This window comes from Balaenoptera borealis (assembly GCF_965194805.1).
Source record: "Balaenoptera borealis genome assembly, chromosome: 17".
NCBI lineage: Eukaryota > Metazoa > Chordata > Mammalia > Artiodactyla > Balaenopteridae > Balaenoptera > Balaenoptera borealis.
This window is the reverse complement of record NC_138876.1, coordinates 32,451,919-32,473,172: the sequence shown is the minus strand read 5'-3', so window position 1 is coordinate 32,473,172 and position 21,254 is coordinate 32,451,919. Positions and strand designations below refer to the sequence as shown.

Below are 21,254 nucleotides of genomic sequence, written 5' to 3'. Positions count from 1 at the left end.
TCCACACTGCAGTCTGGACCTTCTTGTTTGAATGAAAACATCTTGCTTCAAGGGCTCTCGCTACCTTCTGGACTAAGTCAGCCCCCTGACATGATGGGCTGTCACGGATGTGGCCCCGGCAGGCTTGCCTGCATCATTTGGGACCGCTTGTCCCTAGCCCCTTATACTTCAATCACATCCAGATTTTTGTAGCCCTCTCATTGGTTTCCATGAGTTTGCAGGTGCTGTTTCCTCTGTCTGGAATACCTCTCTTCCCACCACCACTCGCCTCTCCACCTCAGTGGAGGAAGCCGTGCTCCTGCTGCTTTTCCTGAATGTGTTCTATGCGCTTAGTGACTCGGCAGCAGCCTCAGCCCTTTGGGTGCCAGGAAGGTACCGTGTAGCCCAGCACGCCACAAACAGACATCCTCGGTCTCCTGCTTCCACACTGGCTCCTCTGAACATCCATTCCATCTCATAGTGTCAACTTGCAGCTCAATTCAGCAGAAATGCTTCGATGCTACCCTGCAAGCACACGTTTGGCTAATTCTCAGCTCTCCGCCTTTATACCTCACGTCCTCTCCTAAGGCCAGACCCATGTCCCTGCCTGTTCGCAGGATGGAAAGTTCTGATCAGCACTGATTCCTTTCCTCTCTCTCCCCCCAGCTACCAAATTCTGTCCATTCATCCTTCACAGCCTAAACAGACAGACAAGCAAAACAAACAAAGCCCTATGCTTTGTCTTTCCTTTCTAGTACTCAATCTGGTTGTGATGGTTCATTTTCTGTGTCAATTTGGCTAGGCCACAGAACCCATTTGGTCAAACATGAATCTAGACGTTACTCTGAAGATGTGTTTAAGATGAGATGAACATTTAAGTCAGCAGACTTTGAGGAAAGCAGATTATCCTCTCAAATGTGGGTGGGCCCTGTCCAATCAGTTGAAGGCCTTAAGAGAAAAAAGACTGAGGTCCTCTGAAGAAGAGGGAATTCGGCCTGCAATCCACCTTTGGACTCCAGCTGCAACATGAACTCTTCCCTGGGTCTCCAGCTGCCGGCCCACCCTGAAGATTTTAGACGAGCTGCCTCTACAATCAATCATGTGAATCAATTCCTTAAAATAAACCTCTCTCTCTCCACACACACACCCTATTGCTTCTGTTTTTCTGGAGAACCCTGACTAATACACTGTTCTACCTCCTAACTCAGCTCCCTGTTCCTGTGTTCACTCCCCTCCAGCCCACTCCAGTGATGCTCGCTGATTTTTTTGTAATGTTAATTTGCTCACAAAATTTGCTGGATCCCTACTGTTTATCAGTGGATGGCTGTGTTTCCCAAATATCAGATGTTTGTGTATCTTCACCATGTTTGACATGAGTTTTCAGTGTCTCGTCTATACAGTTACTTGTTTTAGATTTTTCTTTACACTGACCCTTCTCAGGGATGTTTGCATTTTGGCAGGAATGTGTGAATTTTTTTTCAACTTTTTATTTTTATTGGAGTATAGTTGATTAACAATATTGTGTTAGTTTCAGGTGTACAACAAAGTGATTCAGTTATACATATACATGTATCTATTCTTTTTCAAATTCTTTTCCCAATTAGGTTGTTACAGACTATTGAGCAGAGTTCCCTGTGCTATAGAGTAGGTCCTTGTTTGTTATCCATTTTAAATATAGCAGTGTGTACATATCAATCCCAAACTCCCTAACTATCCCTCCCCCCTCCCCTCCCCCCTGGTAACCTTAAGTTCGTTCTCTAAGTCTGTGAGTCTGATTCTGTTTTGTAAATAAGTTCATTTGCGTCATTTTTTTTAGAATTCTGCATATAAGCAATATATTATGATATTTCTCTTTTGCCGTCTGACTTACTTCACTCAGTATGACAATCTCTGGGTCCATCCATGTTGCTGCAAATGGCATTATTCCATTCTTTTTAATGGCTGTATAATATTCCATTGTAGATATGTAACACATCTTCTTTATCCATTCATCTGTTGATGGACATTTAAGTTGTTTCCATGATTGTCTATTGTAAATAGGGCTGCGATGAGTATTGGGGTGCAAGTATCCTTTCGGGCCATGTTTTTCTCCAGATTTATCCAGGAGTAGGATTGCAGGATCATATGGCAACTCTATTTTTAGTTTCTTAAGGAACCTCCATACTATTCTCCATAGTGGCTGCACCAATTTACAGGAATGTGTGAATGTTTAAGATAAAAGCTCTTGCAGTCCCAATCAAAAAGTGAAGAGCAGTTTTGTGGAAGGGTTTTGAGCTTTCCTAATTCCCTGCCACCACGTAAGCTGGTCCTCTTGACTTGAAGCTAAATTTCTAAGATGGAAAGTCCCAGCAAGATTGAGACGTGTGGGACTTCCCTGGTGGTCCAGTGGTTAAGATTGCATGCTCCCAATGCAGGGGGCCTGGGTTTGATCCCTGGCTGGGGAACTAAGTTCCCGCATGCCGCAACTAAGAGCCTGCATACTGCAACTAAAGATTCCACATGCCGCAATAAAGATCCCCCGTGCCACAACTAAGACCCAGCACAGCCAAATAAATATAAATACATATTACAAAAAAAAAAAAAGATTGAGACACATGACACAGATTACTACACCTCTCTTGAGTCATCAAGACAGAGGTGGCTCCTTCATGCAATTTGTCTCTTCAGCTGAGGTTGGGAGTGGAGATGGTGAATGTTTGGTCCCACCTGTGGGGGTAGGGATGGGGGTGGGGAGTATGAATGAAGGAAGAAGAGGAAGAGGGCAAGAGACCACCCAAGTTTTCGTAACTTACTCTCTGACGTTTGAAAATACCCTATTTCATTATTTTCTAGGATTGATTTCTGCAACATCTATTCCGAGAAAAATATTAGAAAGAAATATGTAGTTTCTTTGCATCTGTTATCCCCTTTGTCAATATTAAACGACTTAGTCACTTCTCTGGGGAATTAAAGAGGTTGATTCATGGCTATGTGACCCTCTTGTCACTTCTGGTTCCTTTTTCCGTGTTCTATATCAAGACTCAGAGCCCTAGGAAAGGGCATTTTTGCACTCAGAGAAGAACCTGAGAAGAGCCTGTAAGTAAACTTTCAGAATAATCTTGATTTTGAAATTGCTTTTTTTTTTATAAGAAAAAATTAAGTATTAGTAAATTGGAATAAACAGTTGAGACCAGAGGAAACTTTAAACCTCTGCCTCTATCCCCGACAGTTTACCTCTGTACAGAACTACCAGAAAGTCTTTGTTAACCTTGGCCTGAGGGATCTGAATCCCTCATCTCAGGGAGGACTGCAGCTTGAGCATCTTCTTAACAGAACAGCTGTGTGGACTTGGGCCATCCCTGGCTTTTGAAGAATTGATCTGTTAGCCAAGCCTCGGGTCGGGGAGAGGAGCAGGGCTGGCTCGGAAAGGCTGCCAGGCCTCACAGACAGTGCCATGCCGGACTGAATTTTTCTGTAGACACTCCTCTGTTTACCCAGTAGCTCTCATTAATCTTTCCTTTCTTGTGTGAAGGTTGCTTTCAGAGAGGAAGGCGTTCGCTGGCTTTCCCAAGGCAAGAACGATGAAAACAAAATTATGAGGAATTCATTTCACCTCTTGGCACTGCTCGAGCTATTTTGGCAGGCTCAGAGAACACTGTGTTCCCGACCAATTTATAAGTTTGCAAGAGTTTTAAAAAAAGAAAGAAAGAAAAAGAGAAAAGGACAAGAAACGCTCCGTCCTCCTTTTGTCCCCCTTACCGGTGCTGGGCTTCTGCAAAATGCCAGCACCCAGAGTGGGCTCGGCCACTCTCCTTTGCCTTTATTTCCGAGACTGTGGGCTGGCAGGACCCAAGGGAGCTGTGGTCCCCAGAGGTGAAGTGACCTATCCAAGGTCACATGCAGGCCGGACCACAGGTCTCCTGTCTCCCTGCCCCGTGGTCTTTTTCTATCCCACTCTGTCCTTTCTCCAAATCCCCTTTAAAATGAGATTCCCATCAAGTCCTGAGGTCAATGAGAGGCTGATGTGTTAGACTAGGTTCCCACAGGGGATTAGCAGAGCGGGTCGGAGAAGCAGAGAAAGAGAACATCGGCAGTGGGGTTTATTTTCCCCCAGGCTGTCTGCAGACTGTATCTGGGCTTGTTGAGCATAAGCCACTGGCTTCTGCATGGGGAGCCGGGTCAGAAGGAGCAGGTCTCACTTACTGGAAATCTCAGGCTGTCAGACAAGGTGAGGGCTCACCACTTGGGGAAGGAGGGAAGCAATAGGACCGCGTTGAGTTCCTTGTCCTCTGGGTCCTTCCCCAAAGAAGGCTGCATTGGTTTCTCCTGCACTTGCAAAAGCAATGATCCTGTGGGTTTCTGTTTGCCAGCGCCAGAGCGACACTGGTGACGTGCTTTTTCAATATCCCCCCAATCTTGAAGGCGCCCAGGCTGGGCCACTTTGGAGGCTCTAGTTATTATTGTCACAGCTGCTGACTGGGCCTTGTATCTGAAGCAAAGGATGCGTTCTTTGCACCTCGAGAGTTCATCTGCGCTCAAAGGAATCGCAGGACAACACAGGAATGTTCATCGCCCTGACTCCCCAACAAAGTGGGCGAACAGGGCTCTGGGGCTGGGGCTGGGGGCTGGGAGCCTGTGTCCTCCGTGCCAGGGCTTTTGCTGCTGCCACTGACGTTTAATACCCCCGGGGAAAACAATCAAATCCACTGCGTATGCACCTCACAGCCGGCGTTTTGCTGGCGTGCGCAGGTTGATGGAGAAGCCTGGCCGCTTCTGTTTCCCATGGCAGCAGCTCAGCTCTGCGTGAAAGCAGATAAGTGTGGGCTCAGGCTGGATACACAGACCGCACAGTTCTGAGTGGCTCCGCGCTTGGACCAGGAGCTTCTCATCACTGCCCCTGTTCCGTAACTCGTTCCCTCCCACCCAGCCACACAAAAACTCCTTTCATCCCGTGAAAGAGAGATGGGTCCTTGGTGATATTCTCCTGTGAACTGCAGCTGTGGTTTCCTGGCCCCGGGTTGTGGCGCAAACTGGAGTTTAGGGATAAAGGCAGAAAAGTGGTAATTATTCTTGGGATATTGCCATTGGTAAAAGCAAAAAAGCAGGTACACGGTCCTGGGGAGACACTGATGTTGAGATAAACATTACTGATAATGGAGGCACCGTGAAGAGAAACTGCGGGTTAAAGGGATCAGGTTAGCCTTTTAGCTGCTGCTGGAAGAAGCAATGGAGAGAGAGGGAAGGGCTCAATCCAGGAGAGCAAGAGAAGGGAATAAAATAGAGCTAGAGATCTTTGGGGAAAAAATATTCCCAAGGCATAGAGAAAAACCTTTATGCATGAGACTGGAATCTGGCCTACAGCATGATTTTAAAAGGTACCAGGGAATAAAAAGAGGGTAAAGTAATTCAGATGACTGGAGAAGGAGAAGGGGAGGAGGAAGGCCGGGCAGAGAGAAGAGGAGGAAGTCACGTGAGGATTTCCCCAAACACCAAGGGTTGCAAACTGACAACCAGTAGCCAAAATCAGTGTCAGACTATTCAAAAATAATTTGAGCCAAACTTTTTTTTTTTTTTTAATCAGGAGATGCTATCCAAAGAAAATTAGATTTCTGGCTTCTCTTAAAAAAAAAAAGATCAGAAAATCTGGTAACACTGGGTCTGTGTACAGCCTCGAAGAAAATCTGCTGGGCTGGACTCCTGCAACTTCAGCTGGGACATGGGCTCCCAGCCCCCCAGGACCCACTGCCCACACCCCTGCCCCCCAGGAAGTCTCTGTATCTCTTGATTTTCTTCACTCTTTTCGGTGCCTGTCTGACCCCTGCAGGCGTGTAAAGGCTCAGTGCTGCCCACACTGCCCTAATTTACCAGCAAAGGGAAAACCCCGACCCTAACCCCCAGCTCAGCAGAGAAGGTGGGGACCAACACTGAATGCTGCTCTCATCCCCTGACGCTGGGAGAGACGGTTCAGTTGAGAACGAATGCCTTGCAGCCTAGACCTCAGACCAGGATGGGCCTGACACCCGATGGAGATCTGTAGTCAGCTCTGGAGGGTTCAGTTAGGCTGTGCTGACAGAGGAGGTGGAGGACACCCCATGCAGATGACAACGCAAGGAGAGTTTATACCTACAGTGTTGAATGGCATTTCAGGATTCGCCCATAATTGGGATTCTGGGAATATATTTCAACCAAAATTAGAAGCAACTCTTTGAGGATCATGTTAAAGAGAGTCTGAGAAACTTGCCTATCCTGAACCCTCAGTGCCACGTAAACATGGGTTAGAATCCTGGCTCTTCTACTTACTCGCTGTGTGACTTTGGACAAGTTATTAAACCTCTCTGAGCCTCAGTTTCCTCATCTAAAATGTATCTATATAATCATACAGAGCTACTGTGAAAATTAGGAATAATGTATTTTGGATGCCATAACAGTGGCCAGACGCTTGGTAACAACTTGGTAACTATTATCTATTATTATTACTATTTTGCTTGTCCACTTTTCTAATTATTTATTTTGTGATGCCTAAAGGCAAATTTGGTATGTGGGAAATTTTAACTCGGTTGCTTAGGAACTCTGGTAGGAATTTTAAAACAGGTTTCATGAAGAGTCAGAAATGAGATGTTGATGTGATGGGAAATGTGTCACATTGTGGTAGAAAACTGGGGTCTCCCTCCCACTGCTGCCTCTAGTCTAGGACAGCCTCGGCCAGCCCAGTCGCCTCCTTGGATTTTCGTTTCCTCATCCGCGGAAACCAGCCGGCCAGGTGTTGCTCATCTAGAGCTGTGCCGTTCAGTAGATAGAAACCAGCCACGTGTGACTATTTAAATTTAAATGAATTAAAACTAAATAAAGTTAAAAATTCAACTCCTCAGTTGCACCAGCCCTCCGTGCTCAATTGTCACATCAGGCTAGTGCTGACCATGTTAGACAGCACAGATACAGAACGTTTCCATCACCTCTGAAAGTGCTATCAGACAGTCCTGAATTCTAGAGATTGCTACACAGTGCCTGGTCGTCAGATGACCAGCATCAGTACCGCCTGGGACTTGTTAGGAAAGCAAACTCTCAGGTGCCAGTCTAGACCTTTGAAATCAAAATGTGCATTTTGACAAGACTCCCCCAGTGATAACATCCTCAAGTTTAAGAAGCTCTGACCTATAATATTTCTTCCAGCTCTAAAAGTAAAATTTAAGAATCTGGGTATCTGCCTGAAAAAGTCTTTGAGAAAGGAATAAATAACAAGCTTGTCCAAATCCTGATTCCCTGATTTTTCTAAAAGGAAAGAACTGGGGCCATCTGGAGAAAGAAAGACCAGCAGAATGACTGCACCTCTGCAGGAGCGAGAGGATAGAAATCAACAGACATCTAAAGGCAACGTGTCAAACATTAGTGCTGGGAAGGCGGTGCAATCCAGCTCCTGCCTTTGAGCCTCTCATCGTTGGGACATTGAAGCTTTGCCTAAAGAGCCTCAGAGAAGGGACGTTCTCAATTTGCTGTGGCAGCAAAGAAACAAGAAGAAACAGGTTGCATTTCCTAGGCACCTTATCTCCAGGGCATCTTAACGTGCTTGTCAAAGCTTCCCTCCTTAAACCTCACCAGGAAGGAGCTCAGGCAGGTCTTTTATTCAAGTAGGGAAAATGAGGAACAGAGATTGGTGAAGAAATCAAGGCCACATTCAACAGTGAGAGGAAGGGCAGACTGCAACACCAGCCCTCAGCTTGTGGTCCAAGCGCGCCTCTGTGGCTTGAGCTATAAAATAGGAGAGAAGGCATTTGGTCCTCTTGCTGCAGAAAGTTTTGATGTCTTTTGGTGACATGCTGTTTTCAGCACAAAAACAAAGGGGAATAATATTAGATCTGTTGCTTGTTAAGAAAACATGTGCCTCTTACAAGACAAAACTGCAGTAATATATCTGATTTAATTGCTATTAGATTTTATTGCCGAAGGCTAAAATTTTAATGTATCCATAAATCTGTTTCTCACTTGCAGAGAAATCTCTTTATAAAGAACACACTGTACAAGGATGAAGGCAAGAGGAGGGAAAAATGAATCTAAAATCTGCATTATTAATTTTTTAGACAGCAAGCAACATGGTACCTCATAAAGGATATTAGAAAAAAATGAAACAGCTGGGATTTTTGATTTGCTGTAGAGAAAAATCTGCTGATTTGAGAAACATTCTTACAGGGTAAACTATTTTGATGCAAAAAAATGAGCAGATAGAAATGGATTTGTGATATACAAATCAGCTCTTAAACAGTCACTGACAGAAAGTGTGATGTGTTTCCAGGAGATACAGTGAGCTGAGCATCCTGTCACATAACCCAGAGCCGTGGAATGTGGGCGTGGCTCAGGGGACAGGGAGACCTGGTCTGAATTCTGCTGTGCCACCTACTCTCCGTGTGATCGCTGACACATTTCAGCAAGCACTCTAAGCCTCAGTGTCCGCTGTGTGAAAAGCAACCTCCAGAGGCTTTCGGGAGGATGCAGAGAGATGCTATATATAAAGTGCTCCTAGGACATAATAGACAATTATTATCTATTAGTGTACCAATTACTCAGATAACGGTTTGGGGCCAAATCCACAGCCATACCGAAGAAAGCAAATGGGGACACACCTAGGAGGAGAGGCAGCACCTCCCAATTTGCTGTGGTGCTGGGCGTCCTGCCCACTGTCCGCCTGCTCACGGCTGACTGATCAAGTCCTCCGACCCAGGCAATGAAGCAGGGCTGACTCGCACTGGCAAGGCTGGGGACAGTTCAGGAGCACAGGGGCTATCAGTGATTTCTGGGGCTCACAGAGGCATAGGAGTGGAGTTGGTGCACAGGAGTACTGCCAACCTCCAGTTCTGAAAGGAAGCAAGCTTGCAGGAAAAAAGAACTCTGTTCTTTTGCTGGTCCCCACTCTAATGTCCATTTCTTCCAATTTCCTTTCCTCCAGATGGAGTAAGACCGCCTTCTTAGGGAGGATCTCAAATCTTCTATAAGGCCAGTCCCACATGGTAATGACCCTTCTTCAACACAATGTCTCCCCGTATCTCTTCTCTGCACTGAACTTTTTCCCATTCAGATTACGTGCAGGAGCTGCAAGCCCTCTATATTATTGCTGAAGAAATTTCCACAGGTTTGTTCCTAACCTGCCTATTTCCCCATCTCATTTCTGTCTTACATTAACCCCATTCCGCCCGAACCCAAAAAGAGAGCCATTTCTTCCCTTCAGATTGCTCAGTTCATGCCCTCCAGCCAGTGACTGGATACCTTTCTCACATTACCAGTGTAATTCACTGGCTCAAACAGTATTAAGCTACTCTATAAATCCAGCCCCAAAATATTTGATGTGAGAAGGGATTTATTTGAGAGTGTTTAAAACCTGATCAATGTCTTCGTTAAAATTCCATACATAGGGTATAATGCTCATTAGATGTTTTCATGTCAATTAAGATAGCTCAAATTTATTTTGTGTCATCCCAAATGAACCCAAGGCTCTCTGAGTGCATCACACGCCTAAATCTGCATGACTGACAGGGCAGTAGCAACCCCATAGCACCTTCATTTTTGTTATGCCAGATCTGGGAAAAAAGAAAAGATGATTAACTCGGTGACAAAATATTCTCATTTTCCTTGTAAGATTCTCAGGAGAGAACTACACTCAGAGGGTAGGAGCAAGGGAGGGAAGGCAGAATGGTTACAGAGCTGAATACAATGGCCTCAGTCCAATGCCACGTTTAAGTTTGGATGCCTTTGGTTTGCTTTCTTGTCTGTAAACTTAGAGCACAAGGAAATAGATGACTGTCAGAAAGTGCCCTTATATAATGCAGTTTGTTGAAATTTCAGCCTATCCATCAACCTAAGGTTTGTTTCAATTAATAAGACCCATGGCACAGGATTGCTGCTTTTATCAGTTAACAATCACTGTGCAAAAAAGCAGCACAGAATTCAGGGGCTCAAAGTAAATAAGCATTTCTTATTGCTCAAGTATCTGTGATCAGGTGGTGGCTGGGGCCTGGCTGGCCTAGGATGCCCCATTTCACGTATCTGGCAGTTGACTGGCTATTGGCTGAGTTGATGGAATAGACTGGTCATGTTCCTCTTGTCATTCAGCAGCCCAACCTGGTATGACATGATGAATGACCCCACCCCCCGAGCCCCAACCAAAGATGTCCATGTCCTAATGCCCAGAACCTATGACTATGTTACCTTTCATGGTAAAAGGAACTCTACATATGTGCTTGAGTTAAGGACCTTGAGATGGAGAGATTATCCTGGATTACTTGGGTGGCCCCAGTATAGTCACAGGGGTCCTTTGAAGAGGGAGGCAGGAAGATCAGAGTCATGAGAGAAGATATAAGGATGGAAGCAGAGGTCAGAAAGAAAAGAAGATGCAACATTGCTCTCTTTGAGATGGAGGAGAGTCCACAAGCCAAGGAATATAGGTGGCCTTTAGAAGCTGGAAAAGGCAAGCAAATGGATTTTCCCCTAGAACCTCCAGCCCTCTGCAGCCCTCTGGACCAGTTTTAGACCTCTGACCTCTAGAACTGTGAGAGAATAAATTTGTGTTTCTATAAGCCACTAAGTCTGTGGAAATTTACTACAGCAGCAATAGAAGCTAATACACCTGGACTTGTCAACAAGTTAATAGTAGGGTTCCAAGAGGGACAGGAGGGAATCATAGACTCAGGATAGGCATACTATTACTTCTACCACATTCCATTGGCTGATGATGTCACAAGGCCATCCCAAATTCAAGGACTGGAGAAATAAACCCCACCATGTGATTCTATTTCTCTCACTTCTTGATGGGAGAAGCTGTAATGTCACTTTGCAAGGAGGTGTAGAAACTGAGCAGGACCCTGCGGGGCCTCCCCAGGGACAGACCCCGTGTCCCCCACCTCTTGTTTGTAGAAAAGCTTTAGCCTCGTAGGCCTCCCCCCAAGTCCAAAGAGCAAATTTAATGAGAAAAGTGAGAAAATGCAGAAAAAAAGGAAAAGAGTCAAGTAAGACAAAATAATAAGAGTTTAGCCATAACACAAAGTCAAGGACTTTTAGTGCCTCCTCAAGGCTGTAGATAATAACCTGAACCATATCCTTGAGGTGTTTTGCAGACATTAAAACCCCCCACCAGGTGGAAGAAGTTAACTGCATGTGACAATAAGCATGTAGACCCCAGAGGGGTTGGAACCAGAGGTTGATGATGTTAATTCCCGAAACATCACACTGTTACCTCGCCACCCACAATCAGAAGGATGTACCAAGCTGATCAGGCACCTGCAACCCTCTCCCTCACCTTGCCTTTAACAACCCTTCCCCGAAAGCCACTGCGGAGTTCAGGTCTCTTTTTTTTAAACCGTGTTTTTTTAATTGAAGTATAGTTAATTTACAGTGTTGTGTTAGCTTCAGGTGTACAGCAAAATGACTCAGTTATGCATAAATATTTGTATATATATTCTTTTTCAGATTCTTTTCCATTATAGGTTATTACAAGACACTGAATATAGTTCCCTGTGCTGTAGAGTAGGTCCTTGTTGTTTACCTATTTTATACATAGCAGTTAATCCCAAAGTTTTAATTTAGCTCCCCTGCACCTCCCCATCTCGTTATCCCCTCTGGTAACCATAAGTTTGTTTTCTATGTCTGTGAATCTACTTCTGTTTTGTAAATAAACTCATTTATATTGAGTTCGGGTCTTTTGAACACAAGCTGCCCGTTCTCCTTGCTTGGCCACACTGGGCACCACCTTGCAATAAACTCTACACTTCCCTTCACCACAATCCAGTGTCAGTGGATTGGCGGTGAGCGGGCCCAAGTTTGGTTTAGTAATAGTGTAGAGACTGAGAAGGGTAAAAAATTACGGCCATTTTTTGCAATCAATCTATCATCGTGCCCTTTACAAAGTGACAGAGGACATTTAAACGCAACATCTGACCCTGTTTCTCTTTCATTTCCAGGGACACAGGGAGCATGGGTGTCTGGACCTCAGGCACCAATATCTTCCTCAGTCTTTGGAGGACGTATGTGTCTCCAAGGAGCCTTGGATGGATGGACTTCACCCAACATTTGGGCACTTGCTGTTTTGTTGCTTTCATTTCCGTGGGCCTCCTCTCTGGGGCCTTCTCCTGGCTTCTGTCCTCATTCGTAGTCTTCACCACCTCCTGGATGGTCACGTGTGCTCTGCTGTGCTGCTCCAAGCACGCACGGTGTTTCATTCTGCTCTTCTTCCTCTCGTGTGGCCTGCGTGAAGGCAGGAATGCTTTGATCACCGCTGGCACAGGGATAGTAATCTTTGGACACGTGGAAAATATTTTTCACAACTTTAAAGGTCTCCTGGATAGTATGACTTGCAACCTAAGGGCAAAGAGCTTTTCCATCCATTTTCCACTCTTGAAAAAATATATTGAAGCAATTCAGTGGATATATGGCCTTGCCACTCACCTAAGTCTATTTGATGACCTTGTTTCTTGGAACCAAACCCTGGAGGTCTCTCTTTTTAGTCCCAGCCAAGCCCTGGAGGCACAGCTCAATGACACTACAGACAGAGCCCTGCATGTCTTGTACCAGGTAGTGACGGCGACAGAGGTGTTGTCTTCCCTGGGGCGGCAGCTATTTGCCCTCACAGGGCTTCTGCTGGTGCTACTTGGCACTGGCCTCTTCATGAGGCGATTTTTGGGCTCCTGTGGTTGGAAGTTTGAGAACATCTACGTCACCAGACAATTTGTTCAGTTTGACGAGAGAGAGAGGCACGCACAGAGGCCCTGCGTTCTCCCGCTGAATAAGCAGGAAAGGAAGAAGTATGTCATCATCCCATCTTTCTGGCTGACTCCTAAAGACAGGAAAAACCTGGGGCTGTTTTTCCTCCCGGTGCTTACCCATCTCTACATCTGGGTGTTGTTTGCAGCCATAGATTATCTGCTGTATTGGCTCATCTTCTCCGTCAGCAAACATTTCCAAAGCTTGCCAGGGCTTGAGGTTCACTTGAAGTTGCACAGAGAGGTAGGTGCTCGCAGGCCCGTCTCACTGTGTATCCCAGCTGTTTGCTGTGTGTTTGCAAAAGATCGTGAACTTCCCAAGGCAGGGCAGTGTCTTATTCCCCTCTGGATCCTCAGTGCCTGGCACGGAGCCTGGCATGTAGGAAGAACACCCAAAATGTTGGTTAGATTGAGTTGAAACCCCAGTGTTAGAGTATGAGAACACTCTGAACATTTTTGATCACTGTATTAGTTTCCTGTGGCAGCCGTACTGCAAAAGAGGAGACCATGGTTTTTGTTCATCCCATCTTTTCTCTTTTCCATTTTGCCCTGTGGAAATTTATGATTATGTAGACATTTCAGAGGATCTGGATACTGTCAGATACTTATTTGTTTTTAAACCTAGCATTCTGCACTAGGTGGAACGTGCACATGTGTGTCTAGTGTGTGCCTCTGTGTGCATGTGCACACGTAGTGTGTGTAGTTGTATGTGTGTACATGTGCACGTGTGTGTGTGTGTGTGTGTGTGAATGTCATGCACGCTGGGTGTTGTGCACTAGCCTGGGCTGGTGAACACGCCATCTACTGTTTCCATATGTCTGATTTTCCCTCTTTATCGAGCCACAATAGATTGTGCCTCTGCTGGGGCAATCTCAGAGGGGAAGGGCAGAAGGGGACCTGGAAACCCTCCTTTGAAAGCCCATTTGCTCCTGCTGCATCCACACTCTCCCTCCCCTTTTCTCCTGGCTCCGCAGGTACTGTCTGGCCCCTGCCCCGCCTAATCCTGGGCTGCTTCTCAGGGTTGATTACTCTGAGCCCTCTGCTTCCTCTGAAGTCTTCAGTTAATTACAAGAACCCCCCGTTGCTCTACATATCTGGAGGAGGGTGGATAATGGAAACAGTGTTTCAAATGAAAGCCAAACAAGATTTTCAGCCAGGCTTGATCCGGGGCAGCGGCTGGTAAAAGGGCTTCTCTCCTCCTCTCCCCCATAGTGCATCCTCCTCCTGTAGTCCCTTTTTTTATCTTCCCCTCTCAGTTCTTCCTCTCCTTCTTTATCTTTTTGCTCCTCTCTCATCTATTCCTCTCTGGGCCAAAACCCATGCCTGTTTTGTGAATTCTCACTGTTTTAGATAGACGGGGGGGAGAAAAGCAAGTCTGCCTTCCAAAAAAGGCCCAGAAGCTTTCCAATGACAATGTCCTGGCAAATACATTTTGGGGTGTTGCTGGGTCCTGGGGATGCAAAGTTGTCTAGACCATGATGGCTGCCATCGAGGGGCTCACGTCCTGGCGGGGGAGGCCACCACGTACGCTCACAGTGACAGCAGGGTGGTGGGCGCAGAACAGATGCGAGCACGAGTCTGCTGTGGGAGCTCGTCTCAAACTCTCTCCTGCCGAGCCTGGGAGGCTGTGCCACCAGCAGCCGGCTTCCATGTAACTGGCAGTGCCCTGCCCTTATCCCACGATGCCCTTGGAGATTCCTGGTCTTTCCATTGCAGGAGATTTGCAAAGGAGAAGTCAAGCAAGAAAAGAAACATTGGCTCAAGGTTTCTCCCACTTTTATACGATTTTAAATAAAGAAGAAAAGTGGGAAATGACGTGAATAGACCTGGCTGGATGGGTGGACACTGTAAGTAAAAATAGCTACAGTCGCTACTTATTGAGCACCTACTATGTGCCCAGCACTGGTCTGCATTAACTTTTCAGGACTGTCTGATACCAGAGTGAATCTTCCATCCATTACTCCATACCATCTTGGCAAATTGTTTACTTGAGAGAGGCAAACACATTTTAAAACATTGGGGTACCATTTAGTACATTGCTCCGTATTTTGAGAGTTTGTTACCCTCCACCAAGCACGTACAAAAGTGTTGACAACCTTTCTGAAGCCCTGACTCCCAGCTGCAAAATCCCCGGTTAGATTCCTAGACTAAATAACTTCTTCCCAGACCGGACACCCGCTGCTTTCTTATTGCAGGATTTCTCAACACTGACTCAATCGATGTGTTTGTTTCTTCAACAGTATTGAAAAGAATGCATGCCTCTGCTCTGGGGACTGAAATCTCTCTATTTAATCGTAGGTGAACTGTCTTTTTAATAAGAGCAAAGGAGAGGCAACACAAATGCTTTCTACTGCTTAGCCACAGTGCTGGGGAAATTGCAGATCTGACTTGACATTTGTGTAGAAGTCCCAGGTTTTGGGGTTTCCAGATTTTTCACAGGTATTGGGGTAAATCGAAGGTGTGTGGTGTTCTCTGGGTGTGATTGGGTTCTTTTCAGAAGTCATTTTCCTCCTCTGGGCCCCAGGGCTCTAGGGTGTTGGGGTGATAATAACTTACTAAGTACTCCAGTCTGTAACATTAATGCTCCATCCCCAAGGTGCTTAATTTACACTGGGAATAGTTTATTCATGGGCAGGATCTGGTCCATTAATTCCTGTTTTACCAAATTGGAAAACAAATCCACCAAGAGACTATATGGCTTTCTCAGGTCAGGGAAAAGTAAGAGCTGAATCAGCACACACTTCGCTTGCTGGTGGCTTGGCTGGGTGGCTCAATGTCATTTGCCCTCTGGGTCAGTTTGTTGAGGGCAACTGGCTTATTCTCTTGCCTTCAAGCAGGAAGGAATGCGCCCCTCCTATCATCTAAGAGAGATGCGAAAATGTCCTATTTTGAGACCTCTATAAATAGGATTTTAGAGTCACTTTCAGTAAATATACTCTTCTTTGTATTCTTGCATCAAGAATAATTCCACCCCTCCTGCCGCCCCAAGCTCTAGAAGGATGACTTAGAGCATAATTAAATGCCTCCACATCTTTACGACCTTGTGGTCTGCTGACGAGTTGTTTGTCAAGATGGAGAGGCTACGACTGGGTCTTGAGGGGCTCTGCTACAAAAAAAACTTCTCCCCCAGTTGAGTGAAAACCATCTTTCATTAGTCCCACATGCTCTGAAGTATAGAAACAGGTGTTCCATAAAAATGGGTTATGCGGTCAAAATTAATAGGAGAATTGTTGGCTGAAGTTAAGCGAATTTCTCTGCTTTCTTCTCAGCACCTTCAACAGTCTCATGGCCATCGTGACTCTCTAAAGAAAGGACAGAGCAAACAAACTTATCTGATATCCTTCTCTCAAGGAAATCTATATTTCCACAATCCCACTTTGGAAAACTCTGCAGTGGCTACAACTAAAATTCATCCCTTCTCCTTTATTCCAATCATAGCACATAAAAGGAGCTGGGATAGCCCCTTCAGCCAAAGCTCCCTGCATATTCTAAGATAAATGTTACGTGCTACGGGGCAGTATTGAGAAAGACAAGGACAGAGTATGAAAATGGCATGGATCTTGATGATTTTATTCTTTCATTTTAGAAACAAGAAGCTCAAGACATCATCCATGATTCTTCATTTAATATATCTCTGTTTGAACCCAGTTGCCTCCCTAAACCAAAGCTACTTCTGTCTAAGACCTGGATTCCTCTCAGTTTTATTCTTGTGATACTAGTGATGCTAGGACTGTTGTCCTCCATCCTGATGCAACTTAAAATCCTGGTGTCAGCATCCTTCTACCCGAGTGTGCAGAGGGAGCGCATCCGATACCTACATGCAAAGCTACTGAAGAAACGATCAAAGCAGCCAGTGGGAGAAGTAAAAAGGAAACTGAGTCTGTACTTTACAAAGGTAAAGCCAAAATAGGGTTATAACCTGTAATTAGGGAAATTTTGCTTTTGAAGGGCAAATGGAATTTCAAAGCACTCTTCAACTTTACATTAGGGCTTATATCCCCAGCAACAGATAGGACACTGTTTCGGGGGAGGGGGATGGGTGGGCAGTGACAGGGAACAGAGGTACATGGCTAAGTCCAGAAGACTCTACAGCAATGCCAGTCCAGAGGATTCTACAAGATAGCCTTCAAAACACTGATTTCAAGTGAGTACGTTCGGTCATATTGTAGAAAAGCTACTGGGAAGGCCCTAATGGCTGTTAAAGAACAATACCCAGTCAGAGTTACTTTACCGGGATAAATAAATAACAGAAGGGAAGTATCTACTACAGCTTGGTAAACTCCAAAGAATTTGCTCATTCTCCAGCATTAAAAAATATATATGATGATATATATATATATATGATAACATAATGACTTTCATACACATATAAAATGAACACTTGTCAAAGATTTTATTCAACGTATTAAAGACGGAACAGTAAGAAACTCCAACCAATTCAAAGAACCGTTTAAATCACACATGTATACAGGCCATCGTGAATACCAAAATGAATTTGCTTAATAGATACAAAACCGGCTTCTTCCACAAGGGAGGATGGGAGGATCAATTGTACTCTGCAGGGTGAAATTCATTTGCATGTTCATAGACAAGAATCATTTGCATTGTTGCCATCAGCTATCTACAACTTACAGAACTGGAAAATAGTTCATAGACAGTGAAAGACCAAAATAATCCCTAAGGATAAGCTTTTCTGGCCATTTCAAAGTCTTGTGAAAAGTTTGTGTCAGTGGCATTTGAAATGACTCTAATGCTCACTCATCCAGCTTCGTGTCTTTTCAGATTCATTTCTGGCTTCCAGTCCTGAAAATGATTGGGAGGAAACAAATGGACATTGCCAGTGAAGAGAGCCCGTGAGAGGCCCCATGCAGCTCCTCAGCCACGCTGCTCCAGCAATTCTCCTTAAGTCTCCTGATGGTGACCCTTACTCACGCCCAGCAACAGAGAACTGCACTGCACGGTCCTTCAGCGGTTTGAGTTTGCAGGGCCAAGCTACTTTTTTCCATAAGGGCCAAAGGGCTACCAGATAAATTGTTGTGTTGTCTGTCTCGCAAACAGGGCACATGATCTGGACTGTATCTCAGTGTAACACGACTAGAACCAGGCCCTTCGAGGAGAGTCTCAGCATAGAGTAATATTCAAAGAAAAAAATTGGAAAAAATCAAAATCTCTACTGCAGGCTCACAAACAAATATCAAGGAGAACATACATGTGTGATGCCAGCAAAATATCTTTAAATGCTTCTGTCCCTTCTCTGCCCTTCTTAATATCCTTCATAGCTATTTCCTACCCACAACTGTCTGTCCTCCCCCTGCCCCCTTATTCAAGAACTCTTTCCAAAACCCATCTCCAGCAGCTCCTAATTTCTTCTCACCACCTGCTCTGCTCCTATCCTCTACTTTCCTGGATCTCTTTTGTTTTTCCTCTTCTACCAAGTCCTCTAGCCACATTTATTTAGAGAACACATTTATTAAAATCATATGAGAGGCTTCCTACAATGTGCATCTTGGGCCTCTTTTTCACTATAATCAATGTACACTCTATAGTACAGGGGCCTATTTCCCCTATATTCAAAATACCTAAGAGGGAAAAAATACTGATTCTATTATCTCTAAAGTGCCAGAATGGGAAGAAATGAAGAAACATTAAAATTTTAAAACAATTTTTTAACTTTTCATTTTGAAAATGTTTCAGCCTTACAAAAAAGTTGCAAAATAGTAAGTACAGCGTTCCAGGTAAATACACTGAAAAACGCATAATCTACAAAACTCATTGGATTTTCACCAATTGTCCCACTAATATCCTACTAATGTCCCAAGGGCTAGTACTTGATCCAATCCAGGCTCATGCATTGCATTTGGCTGTCATGGTTCCTTAGTCTTGTCCAGTCAGGGACAGTTCCTCAGTCTGTCTTTCTTTTTTTTTCATGACCTTGACATTTCTGAGGAGTGCTGCCAGTTATTTTGTAAAATGTCCTTTGCTTTGCGTTTGTCTGATGTTTCCTTATAAGTAAACCCAGGTAATGTATTTTTGGGCAACAATACTACAGAAGTGCTGACATGCTCTTCTCAATGCATGAGATCAGGGGTATGTGATGTTAATATGTCTCATTACTGGTGAGGTTAACTTTCTTCACTTAGTTAAGATGGGGTCCGCAGATTCTTCCACTGTTGAAGTTACTATTTTCCTTTTGGAATGAATAAGTGTATCGTGGGAAATACCTTCAGACTATGCAAACATCCTGTTTCTCATCATACATTTACCCTCTAATTTTAGCATCCATGGTTGCAAAACTGTGCCAACCAAATAGTGATTTTCTATTTTAATAATATCTTCTACATTTTAAAATTGAAATTCTACACTCTCCCCAGAATGAAACATTTTTTCAAAGACCAAATTTTGTTTTGGGCACCTGAGTAGGCATTTTACACATATGGTCTCATTTATGTTTCATGACAATCCTGTGAGGTAGGTAGTATTATTTCTATTTTATAGATGGGTAAACTCACCCTCAAAGACCCCGACTTAGCTGGCCTGGGCTGGGGCCTGGGCACTGGCACATTTAAAGCTCCCAGGTGATTCTAATAGTTGGCCAGCACTGAGAACCATCATTCCAGGAAGTTTTACTGAATTGCAGGTCTTTCAACACAGGTCTTCAATGGTGAAATTTCTCTAGCAGAAGGAGCCTACATTAGAAATCTGAGTCAGCATTTCCCAAAGTGTGTTCCTCAGACCACTAATCCTTTAGTTGTTCCATAAAAGAGTTATATGATGTCAATAAATCCACACCATCTGCCTTCCAACCTTGAAGATTCATAATGCATGTTGGCATAATTTTAAAACTTTGAGAAACCCTATAATAAAGAAATCTCATTTAACCTTGTTTCACCCAAAATTTTCTCAAATTATTAAACCATGGAACAATTTTACCTGTAATAACTGTTAACAGCACATAGGACCAGTTCTACAGCCCATACTCTGGTAAATACTGATATAATTGGCATAACTTTCAACCAAAAAAGATCTGAGAAGGTGAAGATGAATTTTTAGTTTTGGCTTATTTAAATATTCTGATGATTTTATGCTTTACTGTGTTTTCTAAACAGAACAAAACTGTGTTTATTAAAATTATATATTAATAAACTAATACGTGATTTTTTTTTTTACTCATTTTGCACTTATTCCTCCTACAGAGAAGGGATCTGCTCCACATTAACTAGGCAAAGAATCAACTGCTCAAGTTAGAATGCACCCTCTCACCATACACAAAAATAAACTCTAAATGGCTTAAAGACTTAAACATAAGACATGACACCATAAAACTCCTAGAAGAGATCATAGGCAAAACATTCTCTGACATAAATTGTACCAATGTTTTCTTAGGTCAGTCTCCCAAGGCAATAGAAATAAAAACAAAAATAAACAAATGGGACCTAATCAAACTTACAAGCTTTTGCATAGCAAAGTAAACCATAAACAAAACAAAAAGACAACCTACAGAACAGGAGAAAATATTTGCAAATGACAAGGGCTTGATTTACAAACAGCTCATACAACTCAACAACAAAAAAACAAACAACCCAATTGAAAAATGGGCAAAAGACCTAAATAGACATTTCTCCAAAGAAGAAATACAGATGGCCAATAGACACATGAAAAGATGCTCAACATCGTTAATTATTAGAGAAATGCAAATCAAAACTACAATGAAGTATCACCTCACGCCAGTCAGAATGGCCATCATCAAAAATCTAGAAACAATAAATGCTGGAGAGGGTGTGGAGAAAAGGGAACACTCTTGCACTGTTGGTGGGAATATAAATTGATACAGCCACTATGGAGAACAGTACGGAGGTTCCTTAAAACACTAAAAATAGAACTACCATATGACCCAGCAATCCCACTTCTGGGCATATATCCAGACAAAACTATAATTCAAAAAGATATATACACCCCTGTGTTCATAGCAGCACTATTTACAATAGCCAAGACATGGAAACAACCTAAATGTCCATCGACAGATGAATGGATAAAGATGTGGTACATGTATACAATGGAATACTACTCACCCATAAAAAAGAATGAAATAATGCCATTTGCAGCAACATGAATGCAACTAGAGGTTATCATACTAAGTGAAGTAAGTCAGAAAGAGAAAGAGAAATACCATTTGATATCACTTATATGTGGAATCTAAAATATGACACAAGTGAACCTATCTATGAAACAGAAACAGACTCACGGACGTAGAGAACAGACTGGTGGCTGCCAAGGGAGAGGGAGTTGGGGGAAGGATGGAGTGAGAGGTTGGGGTTAGCAGATGTAAGCTATTATGTATAGAATGGATAAACAACAAGGTCCTATTGTATAGCACATAGAAGTATATTCAATATCCTATGATGAACCATAATGGAAATGAATATTAAAAAAAAGAATGTGTATATATATGTAAGACTGAAGGACTTTGCTGTGCAGCAGAAATACGTTATAAATCAACTATACTTCAATAAAAAAAATTCTTTTTAAATCAACTGCTCAAGTTTTAGAGAAAATTGG

General features: G+C 43.7%; 1 protein-coding gene and 2 long non-coding RNA genes across 4 annotated transcripts in view; 2 read left to right on the top strand and 1 right to left on the bottom strand.

Annotated features, from left to right (window-relative positions):
* LOC309615206 overlaps positions 1 to 21,254 on the top strand; it is a 127,553-nt gene that overhangs the window by 45,511 nt on the left and 60,788 nt on the right. The gene's annotated exons all lie outside the window — the stretch shown is intronic.
* Positions 1 to 21,254, bottom strand: part of LOC309615171 — a 60,182-nt gene that overhangs the window by 27,342 nt on the left and 11,586 nt on the right. The window lies entirely within an intron of this gene.
* DCSTAMP (dendrocyte expressed seven transmembrane protein) lies at positions 10,668 to 20,618 on the top strand. Its single transcript, XM_082364546.1, has 3 exons — positions 10,668 to 12,942; positions 16,285 to 16,593; positions 17,481 to 20,618. Exons 1-3 carry the CDS (start codon positions 11,914 to 11,916, stop codon positions 17,553 to 17,555), a joined length of 1,413 nt encoding a protein of 470 aa, XP_082220672.1. The 5' UTR covers positions 10,668 to 11,913; the 3' UTR covers positions 17,556 to 20,618.

What these genes read in the sequence shown, in the direction of transcription:
- DCSTAMP (XM_082364546.1), top strand. Translation starts at nt 11,914, where the DNA reads ATGGGTGTCTGGACCTCAGGCACCAATATCTTCCTCAGTCTTTGGAGG. An exon ending in ACTTGAAGTTGCACAGAGAG is followed by an intron (nt 12,943 to 16,284) that starts GTAGGTGCTCGC and finishes CTTTCATTTTAG; the next exon opens with AAACAAGAAGCTCAAGACAT. An exon ending in TGAGTCTGTACTTTACAAAG is followed by an intron (nt 16,594 to 17,480) that starts GTAAAGCCAAAA and finishes GTGTCTTTTCAG; the next exon opens with ATTCATTTCTGGCTTCCAGT.